A 22,878-nucleotide genomic window follows, 5' to 3' on the forward strand; every position below is an offset into this window, starting at 1 on the left:
GCATTCTCCAAAAACCCACAACGCCCAAGAAAGCTTGTGTTTCCTTTTTGCTAGTTGGTGGAGACATGGCTGCTATTTTGTTGATCACATCCATTGGAATCTGACGACGACCGTCTTGCCATTTAATTCCTAAGAACTGGATTTCTCGTGCAGGTCCCTTCACCTTACTTTGTTTTATGGCAAAACCAGCTTTCAGAAGGATTTGGACTATTTTCTCACCTTTCTCAAAAACTTCTTCTGCTGTGCTGCCCCACACAATGATGTCATCAATGTATTGAAGGTGTTCTGGAGCTTCTCCCTGTTCCAGTACAGTCTGAATCAGTCCATGGCAAATGGTAGGACTGTGTTTCCACCCCTGGGGCAGTCGATTCCAGGTGTACTGGACGCCCCTCCAAGTGAAAGCAAACTGTGGCCTGCACTCTGCTGCCAGAGGGATTGAGAAGAATGCATTAGCAATATCAATTGTGGCATACCACTTGGCCGCCTTTGACTCCAGTTCGTATTGAAGTTCTAGCATGTCTGGCACAGCAGCACTCAACGGTGGAGTGACTTCATTCAGGCCACGATAGTCTACTGTTAGTCTCCACTCTCCATTAGACTTCCGGACTGGCCATATGGGACTGTTAAAGGGTGAGTGGGTCTTACTGATGACTCCTTGGCTCCTCAGTTGGTGAATGAGTTTATGGATGGGGATCAGAGAGTCTCTGTTGGTGCGATATTGCCGCCGGTGCACTGTTGTGGTGGCGATTGGCACCTGTTGTTCTTTGACCTTCAGCAACCCCACCACAGAAGGGTCCTTTGAGAGACCGGGCAAGGTAGACAGCTGTTCAGTTTCCTCCGTCTCCAAGGCAGCTACACCAAAAGCCCACTTGTAACCTTTTGGGTCCTTGAAATACCCTCTCCTGAGGTAGTCTATACCAAGGATGCACGGAGCCTCTGGGCCAGTCACAATGGGGTGCTTCTGCCACTCATTGCCAGTTAGGCTCACTTCGGCCTCCAATACAGTTAGCTCTTGAGATCCCCCTGTCACTCCAGCAATGCTGATGGGTTCTGCCCCTATATAGTTTGATGGCATTAAGGTGCACTGTGCGCCGGTGTCCACTAAAGCCTTATACTCCTGTGGGTCGGACGTGCCAGGCCATCGGATCCACACAGTCCAGTAAGCCCGGTTATCCCTTTCCTCCACCCGGCTGGAGGCAGGGCCCCTCTAGTCCTGATCATGGCAGTCACAACTCACTTCCTGTAAATGTGAATCAGGAGTCCCTCTATTACACTTAGAAATAAAATCTGCGCTTCTACTCCTCTGTCTGGGGACTTGCTCGCTGGAAACTGGAGCAGCAGCTTTCCTGGAAGAGCCTCCCTGAGTGACTGTTCTTCCTTGCAGTTCATGTACTCGTGCCTGTAGGGTCGAAGTAGGCTTGCCATCCCACCTCATCATGTCCTCTCCGTGGTCACGCAGGTAGAACCATAGGGTGGCCCGTGGTGTGTATCCCCTTCTTTGAGCCAAAGGACGCTTATTCCTAACAGCTGAGACACTGCTCTGTCGAGGTGGGGAGTAGGACAGATCTTCTTTGAGTTGCTGGACCTCTTGGGATAGTTTCTCCACAGCAGAGACAAGCGAGGAAGAGATATTTGTGTCATAATCCCGGAGTCTATCTATCACCTCTGCCACCGTTGGTGTCTCGTCATCTTTCCAGGACATCACTGCCAATGAGTTTGCATGCGAAGATGGTGCGCTCCGTACAAACTTCCGCCACATGGGTCGTGTGCACTCGGCTTCATCTGGATCTTTGGATGACCGTTGATCATCCAGGTCACCATAAATCACCTCAAACACAGCTAATTCCCTGAGATACTGGATGCCTTTCTCCATAGTTGTCCATTTTCCTGGGCGATATGTAACATCTTCTTTAAAGGGATACCTTTCCTTCACTCCCGACAGGAGTCGCCTCCAGAGGCTGAGGGCTTGTGGTTTTTTTCCAATTGCTTTGTCAACGCCCCCTTCCCCAGAAAGGGATCCCAATTGTTTGGCTTCTTTTCCCTCTAGTTCCAGGCTACTGGCCCCATTATCCCAGCATCGGAGCAGCCAGGTGGCAATGTGCTCACCTGAACGACGGCTATAATCTTTTCGCATATCTCGCAACTCGCTTAAGGACAGGGATCGGGTGGTCTCTATTTCATTTATTACTTCTCCCTCCTCTCCCCGCGATGGCCCTGGTTCTTCATCATCCCGTTCTAAACGAGTTGATGTCCGCTTCCAATATTTCGTCTTATGTATGGGGGCAACTGATACTGGTACGGGTTTATTTTCTGAGCTAGCTCCGGTACTTGTTGTGGGGGTTTGAGTGGCTGCAGTGCCTGTTGTCAGGGCTGGATTGTCTACAGTGCCAGTCACTTTGCATTTCAATCCAGAGACATTCTCTTCCCCCTGGGGGCACTGAATACTGTTGAGCAGGGCTCGGTATGCATGGGCCAGACCCCAGCACGTTGCAGTTATCTGTGTCTCTCTGGAGTTCCCAGCGTAACAACATACTTTCTCCAAATATTCTACTAGTTTTTTAGGATTCTGCACTTGCTCGGGGGTGAAACTCCAAAACACTGGGGGTGCCCACTGCCCTAGGTATTTGCCCATGCTATCCCACATGCCCTGCCACTCGTAACTATCAAGCCTCGGGGCAGATTTCTGGGTGATATTCTTAAGTTGCTTAGTCAAAACCAAAACAACATGCCCAAAAACTAACAATGACTGCACCTTAACCACCCAAGGATGTTCAAGATACAAAAACGTTGTTGTAACAAAGGCACAGACATCATAGAACAAAGTTGCAAAGGTATTATTCTGTATTTCCTCCATATAAAATCTCTCAGAGGAGGAGGTATAATTGCTAATTGCCTCAACAAGGTGGTATCCGAAGTACAGTAACGGTTTCAGCAAAAACCCCAAATACCAGATAAAGCTGAAAACGAGTGTTTGTATAACAAATCTCGTAGGCAAAACATTACTAATCACAGCAGAACACAGCAGACTCAAACAACCAACACCGATTTTTAACACCAACTGCAAAAAGGACAACATGGTGCTGGGACCAGCAGCTGTTGTTATCTCCAACCCTCGAGCCCCACGTTGGGCGCCAAAACGACTGTCGTGGTTTAGCGGCAGCTCAGCCCCACACAGCCGCTCGCTCACTCCCCCACCGGTAGATGGGGGAGAGAATCAGAAGGGTAACGCTCGTGGGTTGCGATAAGAACAGTTTAATAATGAAAATTAAAAGAAACAACAGTAGAAATGCAATGTAAAGGAGAACAACGAGAGGCGCAAAGCCCCGGGGGAGGGGGGAAGGGAGGGGAGAGGGGGAACGAACCGCCGGAACAAACCGCACGCGCCGCAGCCGCTCGCCGCCCGCCGACCCGGCGCCGCGCCGCCTCCGCGCTGCCACTGCCCCCCCTCAATATACTGGTCATGGTGTCACATGGTATGGAATGAACCTGCCATTGGCCAGTCGGGGTCAGCCGCCCCCACCATGGCCCTGCCCCTCCCAGCCCCCCCTGCCACGCCACGCGGCAGAGCGCGGGAAGCTGGAAAGGTAGCTGACCCCCACAGTGAGGAGAATTAACCCCTTCTCAGCCAAAACCAGCACAAGTATAAATGAATTTTTATTAACAGTTTATTAAATGTAGTCATTAGATATTTATCATTGAGATCCATCTTTCATCTGTCCATAGTATTATACAAAAAAGACTGCATCTAATAGAATAATTAAGCAGCTTTAATATATTAATTTCATCTGAAATGACTTTTAGAAACCTTGTAAGATATATTAGGGAGGTTCAGATGTAGAACCTGTAATAGCAGGCCAGCCTGCTTCAGGACCGTATCCTGACGGTAACTAGACACCTTCATTGCCCACTGAAGTTGTGGGTGCTCAACACTTCAAACACTTGGATCTTTCCCGTTTGACTTGAGGAAAATTTGGGCATTATTCAGGTCAAATAAAACCAGAATAATTAAAATTACCGATTTCCCATATAAGTATTACAACAAACTACCTCTGGATATTTTTAAACTAAAAGCAGATTGCAGGGATTATTTACTTTATTTGAGTGAAATACCATTTGCAGTGAGTGTTTGCTCGAGGAGTATGAAGCATAGCTCTGAGGTCTGCTCTCCCCTGGCTCTCCAAACCCCTTGCCTATCACCTGGTTATGTGCCCAGGCGTGCCGTCCATAACCCGTCTTCTGGATTCAGGGAGAGGCATTTTCTGCTCTCCCATCTTCTTCCATTCAGACTATGTTCTTGATATGGCAGAAATGCAAAAGGAAGGTTGTATGTTTTCTCTGTGTCATAAAATTTAGATTGAGGAGAATTAACACTGCTGCTCACTTCCTCAAACACATTTAAACTATTCATCCGATGCCCAAATACTCAAAATTGTGGAGAGTAGTTTCATAGCTCTAGGCAATCGTTTAGTCAGCCAAAGCCAAAATTAAAATTTAAAATGCAGTTGGCAATGATTATTAATCAATTAGCTCCAGGGAGCCGTCAGGGCTTCCTAGCCAGAGTTAGAATAACAAGCAATATTTTTAAAATAATAAAACTGGATCCTTAATAAAACTTGTCTCCTGCTTCACACATTTATTAATATGATGGTGCCCAAAAAGGTATCAGTAATTACTTCTATATGAATAAAACTGAATTGGAATGAGAGCCATCTGCAGGAAGCAGTAATTGGCAGATCAGCTTCTCTAAGCATAGATTACTTAAAATCTTAGTAGTGCAATGCATATCTCAGGATATTAGAAGAGGAGAATCTGATACTGTCCTGAATACCGTAGTGCTGTGGCAGATTTTATTATGCACTGAGAGATACCTGAACATACCAGCTAAATCAAGAAAATGTGAGTGGGCTGTCAACTGCTGTACACTTTTAGGTTGATCTTGGTATTTTCTTTGGCTTGTCGCTTTTTAGAACTTCTAACTGCAAAAAGAAGAGTAAATAATTCTGCAAAGTTACAGCTTTGGAGATTCAGATGTCCAGGGGTCTGCAACACTCTCTCTCCTTCTGCCTCTGCCATCCTTCATAATGAATGCAGTGTGGGATGTCCAAATTGGGATATGAAAAATGACAAAGATGATTGATGGGTCATTTTTAAAAAAGCTTCTATATGTGTCTTTGCCATTGCTCCAGAATAACCCCAAATGTGGGATCCTCTCAGATGCACTGTAAAAGCCATCTGTGTGATGGATTATGTGAAGAGGGCTGCATGGGGCTTCCTGTAACAAAGATGAGCTATGTCTAATTAGCCAGCAATAAAAATACTCGGGTTTCATTTAAAAAAAAAAAAAAAAAAAAGCCTGCCAATGTAATTTCTGCAACAGTGCATTTAGGGCTGGCATCCAAATTATCTGCTCTTTAATACTGTCCTAAGAGAAATCAGTTAAGTAAAGGGGCTAGGTAAGAATTTGACAATCCAGGATGTCTTCTATATGCCAACAGAATATTGTTACCAGAACAGGCCAACAGTACAGAAAAGGTGAAGGTCCAGTCCTACAGCATAGGCTCAAAGTTCAGCTTCCCTTTTGTAAGAGAACAACCCCCCCTTGGAAAGAAGGGGTATTGTATATGTTTAATTAGCCTGAATCTTTGAGGGAGGGATTTCTCCTTACCTGGAGGCTTCAGCCAGAGCCCCCGGACATCACAACGGATGGTGTTGATTTGGGACCAGCTATTTGTCACTGTGAGTATCTCTGTCTGTCAAGCGAGGAGAGGACACAGGAGCTACTTCTTCACAGATGCTGCTGGCACCCAGCCTGCCTGGCCATCCTCCAGATTGCAGAGGGTGGGTTTCACCCCTTGCACCCCTCAAGCATACTGGTCTCCATGATCTAAGCAGCTCCTCTTCCTCGAGGATGTGAGGAAGCCCAGTTGGAAAGTCTGCAGGAATAGGATTTGAATCTTGTGGAGAAGAAAGGCCAGTCAGCTCCCTGCAACTGGGGCTAGATGTCCTGGATGCTGAGAGTCAGAAAGGAAGAATGTGCATGGTGCTGACTCTTAGTGCAGGTAGGCATTTGGCACGCGGGCATCTCGTTAGCATGATGAGAGAGCATTGCTTTTTCATATTTTAGTTGAATGTTACTGTGGAGCTTGGGACTGCAGATGAGCACTTCTGGTTTTGTTGCCTATGGAAGTCCATTAGGTCTTTGCAAAGGTGGAAACGGCACAGAAACGCCCAACCTGAAGTTAAATTAAAGACATCTGATTACAAAAAAGCAACGCATTTTTCCGCAGTGTTGCTGATCAGAGGCCTAGCTGGATTAGACACCTTATAGGGTGCCAGCCTCACTTCGTAGCTTCAGGGCTTCTTGAAATAGCCTGTGCATAATAACTAAATAACACAAACTTTCAACTCCATATACTAAGCAATAAATTGGCACTTTGGCATCCTGGCTGCTTCAAAGCAAAATCAGTCAGCCAACATCTTCAGTAGTCTTCATCCCTTCTCAAAAACTTTCACAGATAAATTTCCCCATGAAGTTGGTTTCTCTTCCAGCTTTTTCCTACAGCATCACTATATGGAAAACATGACACTTTCATACATTTCTGGTGTTTTCTTATTAAAAGCCCAAAATATTTGTTTATCATTGCTAGCTTTGAGATGGACCTTGAAAATTGTATAGACTTCTTTATTACATTAGTAAATATTTGACTTCTCATAGCAGCTTTTTGTAGCTTGTCTAGCTCTTCTTGCATTAACACTGTAATATTCTAAGTAGAGCTAGTAGAGGTATGAGCCAGTGCTGCTGAAATTGTAGAATTTTTTTGCATTGACACCCAGATCAAGATTAGGGTGTATTAACGCTCCAGTAACTGTATGCCCATGACTAAGTGCTACGGTTGTAGTTTTGTGGCACTGAACAATAGAATTGAACCTTCTAGATCTAGCTTGAAAGGACTTGCATTGATTGTCCTGGTGAGCAGTAAAATCCAGAGATTATTTGCTTTAGCTGAGAACCACCCCAGACCTAGTCTTCTCCCAGCAGCATAGAATTATAGTGTCAGAAGCAGTGATTTCAGCCTGATTTCAATCCACATGCCCTTCACATCCCTCCTTTGAAATGCAACCATTAGTTTAAGAGATTTTTTTTTCATTTGTTCTTAATTGTTTAATCTCACCTATTATTCTTTTCTTCTTTGAGAAGCTAGGAGGGAGAATCTTTAAAAGTTATAAAAGCTAATTTAAAATTAAAAAAAAAAGCAGTGAAAATGAGCTACTCTTTGTAACTAAGCTTGAATCCATGCCTTGGCAGGAGTGTTCTGTACCACAGTTGGACTTCATTTGGTGTAGTGGTAAGACAGAAGATAAGTGACCATATTTGTTTTTCCTGGGCCCGGTAGCATATCCTTCATCTGATCATCAGAAAGCATTTATATAAATGGATTGTTGCCAACTTTTGAAAACTATTTTACTTGCAGCTGGTTTCGTACATGATTTTCAAACAGGCTATGGGGCCCTCTTTATCTCCTCGTACCCCCCAGGATGTTCTTCATGGGAGGGAGGCATAACAGTTGTTTTCATTTTTTCCTTTCCTTATTTCTGGTCTGGGCATCAGTGTGACCAGAATTAAGTGCAAGAAAAGATGGACATCTGGAGAGGAGATGGGACTTCAGCACAGCATTGGGATAGGACTTAGTTTTATATTCCTTGCAGGAGCAGAACAGATTGGCTGTGAAGGGCTCAAATTCTGCTCTTTATTCTTCTTCTGTGATAATTCAACTCCTGCTTTGTCTTCTTTTATGAATGTATGTAAAATAAAAAACATGTTTAGCTTAGTAATATTAGCTGTCATCTTTCAAGTCTACTGCTGACCTTTTTGTTATTACTGAAAACAGCAGAAAGTTCTCAACATGTTATTACTGCTATATATATTTTCAGATCAAAATGCAATATTGCTGCAGGCAGGCTAGTACAGATACCAGCAACTAAATAATTGTACTAGAAAAAGAATTAAAAAAGAAAAAAAAAAGGAAAAGGTTTTTTTTCCCAGTGGAATGCTGGTGGCATTTGCAGGTAGGTTGGTGTTTATGAAAAGCTGACAAGTTGAATCACAGTAAGATACCCTGCATGTATTGTACTAGATAGAAGAGATATGAGCTCTGCTGATGACCTGCTGTATGATTTGGAGGCATTGTTACAATTTTCTGGGTCAACTTCCCTTTCCACTTATCATCCGTCTCATCTGTTTATACTCGAAGCTCTTCAAGGGCATGTCTCATGTTGCTTTTGAAGGGTGCCTGTAGTGGGGGAGGAAGGGGATTTCTAGCTTGGCTGAAGCTTCAGGATGCAAACATAATATAAAACGTTACAAATAATGGCAAGTGATAAAAGTGTGTATAATAAAAGATATGTGGTGATAAACATTTTATGTAGATTTAATCAAAGTTTTGCTTTAAGGCAAAAAGGCCCTTTCCTTTTGCGTTATAAATACTTTCTAAGAAAATTCTGTGACCTGTGTACAGATACAGTCAGATACAATCTGCCCTTATATTGGACATCAGGACAAATACGGGACACTAAAAAGCATGGGTTTTTTTCTTCCTGTATGTGTGATTCCTAAATTTAAAAAAGAAAAAAAAGCTTCCTGCCCATGCCTTTTCACAAGTCTTCAGTCATTATGCTGCAACTAAACCAGATGGAAGAATATATTAAAAATTGTTTTAAAACCACAGATTGAGAAATGGTGCCAGGATTTTCAACCGAAAATGTGGCACTGTTTCTAAAATATGTTGACAATTTTAGAAAGTTTTCTTCTGGGAAAAGAGCTCCATTAGTGTCTCTTCTTCTTTTCCAGGAAAATAAGGAAAACCTTTATCTCACTCATAATTAAATTATCTTCCAAACTGGATTTGAGAATATCAGTATAAATATATTAATTTTCTCCAGGAATCGGAGTTGGGAGATAAACAGGGTCATCCATAATGTGAGAAAACAGTTAAAAATAAAGGCTATGACTCCGTCTTACGTCTATACCTTAAGCTCTGCTACAGAGTAGTGTGTCTAAGATTTTAACTACAGCCATTCTGGTCAAGTCTTTGAAAATCTATTTAGAATTTAAATTTTTGATATTTTTTTCCAAATGAGGAAAATCAGCATCACGTGCACTTGAAATGAGTTTTCCTCTTAAGCACTGAAGTGCACTGCAAGGCGGCTTTCTGGGCATGCAGGGGTTGACAAAGACATTCAAAAACTATCTTTATAAAAGTGAATTAATTTTAAATGTCCATAGAGAAATAGCAGAAATCATGAATACTCAGAATAAAAAAACCCTACTTTTACATTTCCCTTTAAATAATTGTTTGTGTTATGCCTGGACAAAAAATTATTCCTATTTCACTATGTGCACTATAAGGCATATATAAAACTTCCATCCACATCCATGTATTTTTTTTATAATATAGCTATATAAAACCTCCATCCATAAAATGTCTCTTCTCCCACAAGAATGAGCTTATGCCAAATTTCTGCTCCCTCTATGCTGCTTCCAGTGGTTCCAGGGAGCCTCTTTGAGGTGCTGGGTTCCCATGCTCACCTGTTGGCCATATGTAGTGTTACAGTCACCACTGAACTGAATCGATAACAGTATCCACAGTTTCCAAATCCAGGCCTTATAAGAGCAGTGATCTTGCCTTAAACGTAAGTGCATGGTGTTTTAGAGTCACTGCTATTGTTATGTATTTCATTGTGAAACATTACAGCAAATCACTTGAGTGCCAAGTGTTTCAGCAAGACTTTAAATATCTTTAAGGGAATTTTTTAGAGTATGGTTGTTCTTTATTGAGGAAGCGCCTGTTATCCACATTTTATGGATAGGGCAGTGAGTGCCGAGATGACACCTTTTGCACTGTTTGCAGAGCGCTTGGGGAGTAAAGTGCTTACCTTGACTCCTGCAAGCCTTAATCATGTTCCGTAACATCTGTTCAGCCTCCCGTGTGGGGCATGCAGAAGAACATAGTTAATCCTTAAAGACAGGTTTCAGGGTGAGGAATAACTGAGTGTATCAAAACAGAAAAGTACCCAGGTAAATGGAGTGAGAAGAATGTGACGATTTCTGTGTACTGTTGGCAGTACACTGCTTTCAACGTTTTCAACAGCTTTTTTCAATGTAGCCTTGAATGTGGTGTAATCAGCCAGATCTCTTCATCTGTCCCTCCTTTGAGATTCAGTGAAGCTTGAGAGAATAAGACATAAAGGTCCTCATGGGTAAATCACAAGAGAGCAAGAGGGGGCTCCATGTTGACCTGGTCCTTAGGGCTGGAGAAACCTTTCAAATTAATTCCCAGATGCTAAGCCTGGGCTGTATGCTGGAGAAATCTAAATTTGGTGACAGTCTGCTTTGCCATGGATAGATATCCAAACTGGAATGTGTTTCAGGGGTGGGCTGGACAGTCAATGGCCCCAAATTATGTGCAGATGCCCTTGCATTTCACACGTCGCTGTGTTCTCATGCCTTTGGGAAGGTTATTAGCAGTCACATGTCTTTATTTCTTCCTGGTTTCTTAAGACTTGTCTCCTACCCAATAATTTTTTCAGTTGAATGAGTAAAATAGTTGGTTCTCAGCATAGTGCTTTTCTACACATAGGAGATTATTTAGTAATTGTGACAGCTTTGTAGTGTTTTGTCCTGGCCAGTAGTCTAAGCGTATGCATTGTGTTGTCTTCCTGAATCCAATTTGTAACAATGATGTTTTTCTCTTACTGTGTTTCTAGAAGCAATTTGACTACTTTCCCTTCCCCTTCTCTTTCTGCTTGGACATCCCAGAGCGTGCTCTGCCCTGCATGCTGCCCCTTGTCTTCTGTTTGCGTACTTATGCTGCCCATACTCAGAAAATGTCCTGTTTTCTGTCACAGTGTTTAGAAGGGACGTGGTTAAGTATTCTAAAGGCAAATGACATCTGTGATGAGCAGCTGGGAAGGTACAACTCGGCCATGTTTTGGGAATATATTTGTGTGAGATTACTTTAATACAGAGACTAAAAGTCATTTATGAGATAGACCAGTGAGAATCTTGGGCAGCTTTTCTACATGAGACTCTCATGCAAAAAACCAAAAGCCCAAAAACTCCCTAAGCCGCTTGATTTATTTGATTAATTTCCTGTGTATCTTCAATTTCAAAGGCATTTAGGAAGATCATTTGCACAAACATAAAGGGTCTCTTTAACTAAAGTCAACCAATGTGTTTTTTCAATGAGCTACAGCTCATAAGAAAGATTCAGCCATTAACTGTGTAAAGAAGGCAATCAGTGTTTGTACAATATATTGAAAATTAGCCCTAGGCGTACTGGAAAAATACATGTTTTATACATGTATATTTTTCATCTAACTCCATATTTTATATTAGACCTGGACATAGATACTCCTAAAGGCTACAAAATGAATTCAAACTGTGAATGAGTTTTTGATTGTCTATAAAGAGGTTTTTTTAAACTATAATGTCATTGGTCTTACTCTGTATATTTAATCACTTAAAGGAAAAGCCTTTTCTACTGCTGTAGTATGTCAAGGAAGCTTATCTGCATATAAACAGCAAAATGAGACCTCTCTTGTGTTACAGGGCTTTAACTTTTGTAGTTTAGAAGTTGAGCATTTCTAAAACTGTACTAATTATGTCATTCTGATAAAAGGAGTTACCCCTCTCACTTTGTCATGGAGTGATACTTCCCATAAGTTTTAAAGCTGACACTGGAGTAGGAAAAAAGCCATCATAGGAGTCAGTGGAAAAGTTTTATTTTAATAACTGTGTGTGTGGGGGGGTGTCCAATTACAGGGAGCAACTGCCACGTTATCTGCCTTAAAGACTGCACATCCACTACTGTGAGTGTTTTGCCCACAGTTTGGTAGGAATTAAGGTCAAGTGAAGGGCCATTTTCCTGAAAGGGCAGAAGCAGGAATTGATGCACCCATGGATAGAGCACAGGTTAAAAACTTGGCAGGATTTTCTGAAAATATGAGTACACCCGTAGTCTATTAAGGAAAATACTACTTTTTTTTACTGTACTCATTTAACATTTGATTCTAGTAGGACCGAGTGCAAACCAAAAGAAAGAGTGTGTGAGTCTCTGGTGCTATAATGGGCACAAATGTACTTTCTGTGGTTGATTATGTTAAAGTATTTGTTATTTATATGAATTATTATGGTGTATGTAGAGTGAAACCTTTAATGAAAACTAGCTGAAACTTCTGTTTGTTTCTACAAGAGAAATCACTAGACTGAAAGTCAGTGTGGGATCTTAGGTGCAGGAGTATAATGGCTTGTCTTAATGTGTAGAAGAGAGCATGTGGTTTTGGTAATAGGCTAATAAGACCAATTAACCGTATAGTGCACTCATTTGTTGGTCTCAGTTGTTTATAAACTAGGCAATAAAGATATTTTAACATCCTATAGCTTTATAGGAGATTAGTGAAATCAGCCTGTATTTTTCAAGTTAATGCCTAACAGTACTCAGGTGATAGTGTGAGTGACAGAAACATAAAATTAGCAGAGAATAAAATATTCAGAGTACTATGTGGTGTGTCTAACTAATGAATATAATTGCAAATGTATAGATGCATAGTATAGTTTAAAGAAATAAAAACGTGTTAAAAGTTTTCATTAGAAGAGGGACTGTTTTCACAGGACGCAGTCACAGATTGTCAATCAGCTTGTTCTTGTCACCCTGCAAAGATTATAATGTAAACTGTTTCCAGTCTTATTTAATGTGAAAGAGAATTTTAAACTTACCTCCTTCTTCATGCTGTGCAAATGCATGGCATTTCCTATAACATCTTCCATGTAATTGTTCAGGAGGATGAACTTCATAAAAGAATGGGTTTTTGCTAACAGCAAGCACAGAGAGATTGGGTACCAATGAGCAAGTAGCTTGCCCCGCAAGCTACACCCACAAGAAGAGCCTTTTCCACGCCATGCTCTGTTGGCTCCTTGCATTGCAGGTGGTATAGTTCTGACAGTTGTCACTGTGTTGAGCATCTTGCTGTGAAGGCAAGTGACACCAAGGGTTGAATGATCTTTATATTGCAAATACTTTGGTTTCTAGGTTGGTGCTGATGGGAGAAGGATGGTTTCACTATAATAATATTTTTTAATTTGATTCTATAACTTTTGGCAGTCAGCTTTTGGGCTCCTGCTCTTATACAGTATTTGTTCTGCAAACTTTTGCCTATTTATTGACAGTGTCCCAAAAGAGACCTCTAAATCAGTTCATTTGTGGATTTAATTTTGAGCGTGTAAAATATGATATATTGTGGTTGTTAGTGTTTTGCCTGTCCTTCCTGGTTTACAGTTATTTGTCTGAGTTTTACCTTATGTGTTGGTTACAGACATTTTTACTGAACTTACCTAGTGATAACCCTAATGAGTTGTTGATGCTTTTTCTTTCTGAATTTGAAAGTCAAGAGAGTAATTTTTTTTTCTTTTGGGTTGTCTGGAGAAGCTTCCATGAAGCCCTTCTGTACAAATCTGTGGTCTTGTTTTTTTTTGTATCATTGAATTGACTGAACAATGTATTTGCTGGTGCAGCATTCAGCAAATATGAAGGCTCTTTTGCTTTATTAGACTTGACAGTGTTTAAACAATACTAATTCTCAGACCCAGCTGGCTTTTCAATTGATTTCTGTGCTCTCTGTTGCTGTGTAAAACAAGCCGGAACATTAAAGACATCTTGCATGCTACCCTCTGGAGACTTGTTTTTCTTTAGAGAAAAATCAAATAAGTGTAAATGTTTTTTGTTTTGCTCCTGATATATTTTCTTCTGGATCTTTAAATGATATTTCAGTGTACTAACACATTTTGTACATGTTAACATGCTAATTTTCAAGCCCATACTTTTAAAAAGCAGTCTTCATTTTATAGTGAGATTTGCTAGTTTGCTCATTTGTTTATAGAGGAAAATGTCCCTTCATCTAAAACAGAACATACCAGCTTTAAAATCATGTTCAAGGTGTACATATATGTGCTGGTTTAACCCAGCTAACGTTTTGCATATTTAAAATATGCTTGCTGAACAGTCAGAGAACATTTGCAGTTGTTAATGATTTGTTTTGCCTGCTCACTTTTAACAATATTGAAGCATCCTGAAGTTTGGGGCTAAATTTTGGAATCAGAATTCCTGGGGAGAGTGAGACATAAAAAGCAGTTTTCTATCCTGTAAACACCAATATTTAAGTCACACCTTTAGACATATCCAAGCCTTAAAATATACGCTCCTGAAAAATGAATTTTCTCAGCTCTAGAATGGTCGTCTGCAATGGGCTTCAGCCATTGTTGAGGTGACCGCTGTAGCATGAGTTTCTCCTTCCAGTCCTTTAGAGACTGCTTAATTTCATATGAATTTCAGCTAATTGTGAAATACCAGCTTTCTAAAACCCAGACTTGATTCCTCACTCACTCTACCTCCCCAAATGCTCAGGTAGCCCTGCAGCTGGGGTAAGGATTTGGGGTGCTCAGTTGTCGTGGGTCAAATGAGGGCAGTGACCTCTCAGAGGACTGGTCAAAGCTGAGGAGTGGGACTTATAACTTCAAGGAATCAGTGCTTTCTGATGAAAAGTCATAACATTTTTGGCCATAATGTCTTCCTATAATCTTTTCACTTTTTTGCATGGAAGTCAGGTAGCCGTCCCTTGTGTTCTTTTTTGCTGCATGTACGAAATGCATGCTAGTATCTGTTTCATACAACGTCATGAAACTCCCATGTCGTGCATACAAAGTCACTTGGAGTCATTGTAGGAAAAATTTTGTGAATAAGGAATGTTTTGATCACATGGTATTTCATTTAAGCATTTTTTTCTTTAATTTTTAAATTTACTGCAGCTGGTCTGAAAACCCAGAAGAATGGAAGTTTCAAAAGACAAGACAAACCTGGCTTCTCTTGCACATGTATGATAAAGAAAAGGTTTGTATTAACACTGCTTTTTCTCAGAATAAACTTGATATAAAGTTTTATACATTAGTTACAGCTATTCTGTAATAACCAAAAGTTGCTATACTAGCTATTCACTTTTCTAATAATCTTTAATAATTTATAAAACAATTAATTTGTTTACAACTGAAATGCTGAATCATTTTAAATGCTTGTAACTACTCTTTTTATTTTGTTGGTGATCATTCGCCCGTGTATGGTAGATTTTTATACTTGATATATGTCAAGTATAAATAGAGCAGATTCATGTTTTATATAAATCTGGAGCTTACTGAGCATTCGAGTCATATCCTTAATTTGAATTTCTGAGTGTGGAACCCAGTACTGTAAACCACAATTCTCATATTGCTTCAGATATCTCTGGCTCCATATAAGATGTACAGCCATATTGCCAAGATGTTAAAATAGCTTTCTCATTAAAATATAAGTGAAACCTGATGTTGCTTGTAAAAAGCATAAAGTATAACCAGAAGCTAGGCTTGCATCATTACTGAAATCCATTCATTTAATGACTTAAAAAACAACATAGATTCAGTTTCCAATAAGCATCTGACCGTTGTGGTATTGAGTGGGGTTTCAGGTCATTCGTTTTGTTCTGTAACAGAACAAACATCAAGCCGTTTGCACAGTGCCTTACTTATTGATTCATTTAGTTGACATTCAGTTAGCTGACTTTCTGTGTGCACTTAAACATTTAAGCATACCAGTCTTCCTGACCCAAATTACTCAGCAGCTCTTAAGCCAATCACCTGACATAGGGTGTTGCCGTTCTGATTACAAATACTTTTAGATTACCAGGTAATTAAAGGCAAAGTTTCGTGAAAGCAAAAATGTTCGCACAGTGTAATATTTTAAAAAGATTAGTTGCAGAGTACAAATTTGATTGTAGGTATCTAGGTTGTTTGCCCTGTCTTCTATTTTTAAGTTTCTCCTCTAAAATTCTTTATCAGCCTTTCAAAATGAATATGTGCTCTTTAAAGCTACCTAGAAATTGTTTTACAGGCAGAACGGTGTTTTTCCTTTTTTACCTGTTTACTTTGGGCTTTGTGTTGAAATATACTGGGAAATACTGTAAGTAGCATTTGTTTTATGTATCAAAACACAGTTCAACTCCTTATTTCTCAACACTGAAATGAAATTTCCTTTCTTTTTTTTAATTTGATGAAAGTGCTATGATTTGTTTAAATCCACATATTTTGTAGTTTAATAATCGGATATGCATTGACTATGAGCTTTAGATAATGATTAACATCTGCATCCAGATCCAGTGAAGTTAGTAGAACTGTTGAAGTGCTTATAATTAAGCATATGATGAAGCCTCTTTCTTCATCAGGACTGTAGGGAGGGCAGAGCATCTTCTTCTGAATATTTTTTACTACCCAAATTCAACTTCCTGTCCATTACAGAATAAAATCTGTTGGTTATCCAAGCATGACTAAAATACAAAAGGAGACATGAGTTTCCTTTCTAAGCCATGTCTTTGATCTCATGGTGTCAGTTGGATGCCTACTGGAAAGCCATGCAAAGGAGTGAATTGAGTTTCCTGTACGGATAGACCTCATTCTGCAAGAAATAAGCTGAGGTTTTAAAATCTTTTTCAACATGATTTTTTTTTAAGTCCCTTTAAAAGCTGTCTGGTGGTTGGCTGACAGCTTCTAACCCAAGCCTGTATACCTACGGTGTATATGCTTCTTCAGGATCCATTATAAAATAAACACTAGATCATTTGTTGATCTTTGTCATCTGGCACAGCGTTTTTAGAAAGGAACTATATCAGCTGTCTTCAGCTTCTGGACTGCAAGGCCCTGGAGGGCTTCCTGAAGCTTTTGCAGAAGGTAACTAAGAAAAGCAAGCTTGGCGGCAGTGAGCTGAAGTTCACTCTGCAGATATCTGTATTTGCCTTGTAAATTTGTGGGCATCTGCAAGTCTAAAAAGCCTGGAAACTCTTGAGTTACATAGTACAATTTGAAAGTGATAACTGTTCTTTTCCTGCTACTATTTTGTAGTGTTTCGCCCCTTTTCCTGATGACAGTAATTATTTCACTTTGGTGTATTTCCATATTAGACAGCTCCAGTGCATATTAGCTAGTTAGGACAGAGGCAAGGTTGGTGTGTGAGAGAGAAAAAGAAGCAAGAAAAAGGTCAAAACAGTTTTAGAAAAGAATAATAATAAAACCCCTTAAGCATCACTTCCACTTGCGAGAGCCGTGGTAGGGGATCTTGATACCCAATTTCAAGTCTGACCAAAAGCTGATTTTAGGGAAGGATTGTGTTGCTTCTTGTAAAACCTCGCCAAGAGTCTCTGAAATTTCAGCTCTTGTACTACTGTATTTTAAGAATTAAAATTTGGATTTCATTAACTTTTTGCTGGCACCTTCTGTGTTCTGTTGTCCAGTCATTGCTATGGCTCTGTTGTGTGTGTAAGTTAGGAAGAAAAAATATGATATTACCTTGCTGAAATAAACCTTATAGCTGAGTTAAAGAAAAAAGTCAGACTTTTTGCACACTCAAGCATTTATCCTTAGGGCCAAATGCTAAATATTTTCTAGGCTTCAGGCAGCCACATGTCTGTCTGCACACTGAGTATTTCTAAGTTTAGAGTAGGCTTTTAATTGCCCCTTCAAGCACTTGCTTAAATAATATAACAACTGTAATTCTACAGAGTGAGGTATGACTATACTGTGAGGTCTGAGACAAATTATGTAGATAATTTGGCTAAGGTTTGAAACATAGAAATGCTGCTGAGCTTTAAAAACGCAGTACTGAGTATCTGCATTGAAGGGGCACTGTTAAGCTCAAATTGTTTGTGGCTGAATGTTTTTGTCTGTTATTAGTACCAGTTTACTGTGAATAAAAAGGTTTCAAAAATAAAGACATTTATTATTATGCTTAAATGTGTTTGATTTGTATAACAACACTTCATCTATCATCCATCTCAGTGTTAGTCACTGTAAAATTAATATTCTTTTGTATCTATATAGTTTCTTTAACACAGGAGTGTTTGCGTGAAGAATTAGAAGGTTTTCCATAGTGTATAAGTTATGAGGCTGAATGCAGACTTTAGTTTTGATTTATGACTTTGTAATATCCCTGATTGATGAAGGCAGTCTTGGAATATTCTTTCTTCCTCTTCTTTTGGAGTGATAGAAGTTCTAGTGATCAAAGTTATGCTGCCAAGTGTCGATGGAGAAGTAAGTTGTAAATTAAATATCTGTTGAAGCTCTGTCTTCTTGGAAATGTTGATACTTCGCAGAATTGAAACAGCCCTTGAATAATTAGTCTCCGATCCTTTAAATACTTACGTATGTGTTTAACTTCACTCATGTCGAGTATGCCTTTTAAAGTTATATGTGTATAGTTAGACATGGAGAAAAATACTTGCAGGATTAGGTCATTTTGACATCTTCTGATTCACAGCAAAAATATTCTCTTATTGGCTGAAACCTGTTCTACAGATACATAACATAAGATGTGCTTCAGTGTAGTTCTGTTCACCTAATATGTTTGAAAATACATTGGTTTGAAATACAAAGTAAATAATTCAGAAGTCTTTGCTAGGTTATTTCCAAGATTATTTAACGTAATAATCATTTAAATTGTGTATTGTACCAGATAAGCTGAAATTTAACCTGTGACTAGTTAATTAGAAAGGGAGTGAAGTGGGGGTAATGCAGCTGTAGATGACTAAACTGCTTTTAATGTTAGACATGTTAGTAGAGCCTATCAGTTTTAGTCAGCATGATTTAAAAATTATTTCCATATGTCTGAATTCAATTTGGTTTTCAGATTAAATTCTGTTCCTTTGTATAAGCATTCTGTCAAAGTGCTTGATGGTGGGTGGTATCTCATCTTAGCAAACAAATAATTTTGGGTAGGGATGAGGGTAATTCAAGCAAAATTCTTTCCTCAGACGTGCACGTGCAATTCTCACTGAATTTACTAAGGTTTGCGTACATGTTTCCAAAAGTAGGATTTGGCTAGTGGTTCTTTTTTCTTCCAACAACCCTCACAGCCTTGAGCTCTCTGTCAGGGAGGGTTTGCATTTGCTGATCATCATTTCCACATCTGCTTAGAATTTCCTCTCAGATGCTCTGCCCATCTGAGCACATGACAGTCCTCTCACCACGGTCCATCCCTCCTGGCAGCTCGAACCTTGGCTCAGAGGTGGGCACTGGCAGACACAAAAGCCCATGCATTTCTCCTAATTATCCTTCAGGTGATGATTTGACACAATTGTGGATGAATATTGAGAGAGAAGAAAATAAAGCAGGGTTTTTTCTTCCTTGTTTTTTTTCTTTAAAGGTTCCAGACAAGTATTTCACCATTCTACTGGATTATCTGCAGGGGCTTCAAGGCGGTGCGCGAGACATAACTGTGCAGAAAGCTGAAGCTTTTATGAAGGAATTTGATGGTTCCAATGCAGAAGACCCAAACCTGCTGGAGAAGTGTGAGCGTATACGACAAGTTCTGCAACTGCTGTCCTGAGGGTCTTTTTGTGTTTTAATGGTTGTCTGGTGGAGAGGAGAATAGGATGTGTTATGCAGAGGCTATAAATTAGTTACAAGACATAATTTCTAATAAGAATCCTAATACGAAATTTTCAGATTTTGTACTGTTCATTGTTTCCAATTGCAAATATTTATCATGTTTTGAGGTGATGAAATAAAAATATCATATTTGTTCCACAGACGTGTTGTTTTGATTAAAAGAAACCTTACTGCATATCTTTAGAAAAATAAACCTCTCTTTCTTCTTAGTTTTTCTCCACCTCCCCATGCAATTACTGTTAAATAAGAGGAGCTTTGCAGTTCTTAATAAGAGCAGAAAAGGAACCAACAAAAAGCCTGAAGGGTCTTTTACTTTGGCAGCTTTTAAAATGAGCATACAGTACAGTGCTTGCTCAGCCAGCTGTAATCTATCACTTTCAGCTTTAGAAGTATGTCATTTGGATTTGGGAAAGATCATTTTCAGTCTGTTGAACATGGGTTGTATCACACAGTTGCTTATTAGTACTTCACACGGTGATCTGGAGATACCATCCGCTTTGCTAGTTTTCCTTTTATATTTTAAAGATTTTAAATGCTTTAGGGCAATTGTTTAGATATTCCAATAATGCACAGATGGGAACAGATCAAATCCTTTGACCATATATAGTGAAATCATCTGATTGTACCTAAACTTACCCTGCGATGAGAAGTGCTGTGCTGCAACATTTTGTATCTAGCCTGCCAATATTCCATTTCATCTTTCTCTCGTAATTGGCGTCCAAAAGAGTTAATTTGTGTTCATTCGCTTTGACGTGGGACATTTGTCTCCTATGAACGTGCTGAAAATGAGTCTTTCAAGTGAAAACCAAGGGCATTAATTACTCAGAAGTTAGATGATTGGCTTATTTAATAACACTTGTGTTCAGACAGCGTTCTTGACCCGATTCTTTAACGTTTCTGCAAACATTGTTCATACTTTTATTAATAACAACTATATTAAATGTGTAGTGTTTTAGAAGAGTGGCTGTCTTTGGGAATTACGGCTTTAATTTGGATGTGTGAAGGAGGGGAGGATCTATGGATATGCAGGCCTCATTTTTCAATAAGAAGCATTTGAGTGGGTTTGACAGCCTTCACAGCCATGGATTACTACAAATCTTTAAAAGTATGAAATATATTACTAGTAACAAATAACTTGTGCTTTCTGACTTCCTGAAGATGATGTCTTCAACCAAAAAAAGACTAGAGACCAGTATGCCGTTCTCTAATATAGTAACTGCGATGGAGTTTAACACAACAGTGAGCAGAATGCAACAGAAGCCACTCTGCTGAGCTGCCAAGGGTTTGTCAGCAGCTCAGGTGCTAGTCCAGTACCATGGGGCCACAGTTGGATGGGGGCTGCAGTATCAAAGCCTTTCTGAGGCCCAAAGCTGTATAAAATGGAGCTTCCAGTGCAAAAATTAGTGAAAACGGTCTGTAATAAAAAGAAGTGATACTGACATAAATAAACTCGTAAAAGATCTTTGGATCTTATATTTTATGTGTGAGAATATGCAGCTCAGAAAAACTGCTGTTACTCCAAGCAGAAGCTGATACTTTTTTCTTTCCATCAGGGAAAATAAGAATTTCTCAGGGATGAAGTTTTTGGTGTCTTTTTATGACTTTATGGTTGCGTTTTAGGTGTCAGAGAAGACACTGTGTTCTCCCTTAGATATTTGAAAATGGCCACGTTTGATTTCTCCATCACACAAAAATGTAGGTCCTCACTGTGCACTAAATATACCCTGTAGCTTAAAAGCACAAGCATGTTGCAACCGTGTTTTGGAAGAGTCATGTAAAAAGGATTGTAAAGGTAAGATCCGGGCAAAAAGATGTGAACCTTTGGTGATTTTGACAGGTTTGGCAAGATTTGCCTTTCTTGGACCTTGGTTCTGGCCATATGCAAATGTTGACAAATCTGTGAGAAGGGAGGCTGTGTAGATCAAGATGTCATATTTCTTTTTATATCAATTAATATTAAAAGCACATAAGGCCTGCCAATCCAGAGCCCATGTGAACAGTAACATTTGGAAAAGAAGAGCTAGAGCCTCTCACCGGTACATTAACGGCCCTCTGAGAGTGAGGTCCTGCTCTGCACTCCTCTTCCTCAGCTGCAGTTCCAGCATTCCCTTCGGGGAAGGACGTTGTCTTTGGCCTCCAGTTCTTGCAGTTATGGAAAATTAAGAAGCTAAAAACTAAGGTAATTGTTGCTGTGGTTGTATTTGGTAGAGAAGTGTTGTATGATGTTTTCTGACTCGTCTCTTGGTGTATGGTACTGTTCAACGGTCAGCGGTGTCTGGAAATTGAGTAAAAGGCTTGTAAAACTTTTGCTTTGTATTGTTACTGTATATGTCTTGGGTTTCAAAGGGTAGCATGAAATATTTTAAGTGTTGTCTTGTACTTGATGTTGTAGTGCAAATAGGAAAGGACACTTAAATGCATTTTGCTTTTTTACTTTGCCCCTTTTCTTAAAAAATCTTCAGCCGCTTGGCAAACAAGTCATCCTCAAAACACCCATGAAATGCAAAACCAAACACATTTTGGGGAGATAGGTACTGCTAGGCCCATTTTAAAGGCAAGTTTGTGAGGATCCAGCCAGATTACCCAAAACAGCGTGCAAATGCAGTAACACCTGCGGCAGTGAAATTCCATCTTTTCCATATGCTAGCCACCGGGCCAGCTTCTGCTTCCTCCTCAGCTTGACGTTTTAATTTAGGGAGTTACATTGCACAATGACTAAGTATAGAAAGATTTCCTCTGTCACGTATTTTGAATGATTTATTTTAAATTATTAAGTGTATAATCAGTTATTGAATTCCTATAGGTGGTCAGAGCTGTACAGGAGATAGAATGTGGCACTTCACTGACTTTGTTTTGTCATTTGGTCACATAGAAGTGTCAAAGCTCAACATAGCTAGTAGTTTATGCAGTCATATGGACACAGATAGGACAAAATCGTCTCTCTGCCACTGTTTAAATCAGTCTGCTGTGCTAATAAAAATTGCATCGAAGGCTAGAAGTAACAGTGTGTACAGACTGACAAATTGCATCTTCATCTGCCTACTCTAATTGTCTTCTAGTTTAGTTAATCTGTATTGTGTAGCCCTGGCTAGAAGAATTTGTATCCTAAGAGAATGCTGAAGTCAGGACTTCTAGGCAAAATAAAGGAACATTAATTACTTAGAATTGCTTAAAGCTGGAACTGTGCCTCTAATGGAAGTACTAATTACTCAAAATCTGACAATGTAAAAAGTTCCCTTTAATTTGGCTGATCCTTGATATGCATTGTATATCTTCTTGGTTCTCCGCTGTCTGCCCACAATTTTAATTTGTTATCATCATTGTAAAATTACTGGGTAAATGAATTCTCTGTTCTTATTTGG

At 39.7% G+C, this 22,878-nt stretch overlaps 1 protein-coding gene and 1 long non-coding RNA gene across 16 annotated transcripts in view; one reads left to right on the forward strand and one right to left on the reverse strand.

Moving 5' to 3' along the window:
- Positions 1-19,656, forward strand: part of CHLSN (cholesin) — a 140,751-nt gene extending 121,095 nt beyond the window's left edge. For all 15 annotated transcript variants that reach the window (XM_075104944.1, XM_075104946.1, XM_075104945.1 and 12 more), the window contains 2 exons: positions 14,861-14,942; positions 19,272-19,656. In XM_075104944.1, the coding sequence (XP_074961045.1) occupies positions 14,861-14,942; positions 19,272-19,454 (265 nt within the window). In that variant the 3' untranslated portion in view covers positions 19,455-19,656. The remainder of the gene's footprint in view (positions 1-14,860; positions 14,943-19,271) is intronic.
- LOC142062499 (uncharacterized) lies at positions 7,558-12,982 on the reverse strand. The gene is made up of 3 exons (XR_012662457.1): positions 12,776-12,982; positions 9,934-10,045; positions 7,558-7,788 (listed from the first exon to the last, which is right to left on the reverse strand). It is a non-coding gene; the product is annotated as an uncharacterized LOC142062499 (long non-coding RNA).
- Positions 19,657-22,878: the final 3,222 nt, after the last annotated feature.

The sequence above is a fragment of the Phalacrocorax aristotelis genome, chromosome 10 (genome assembly GCF_949628215.1).
Source record: "Phalacrocorax aristotelis chromosome 10, bGulAri2.1, whole genome shotgun sequence".
NCBI lineage: Eukaryota > Metazoa > Chordata > Aves > Suliformes > Phalacrocoracidae > Phalacrocorax > Phalacrocorax aristotelis.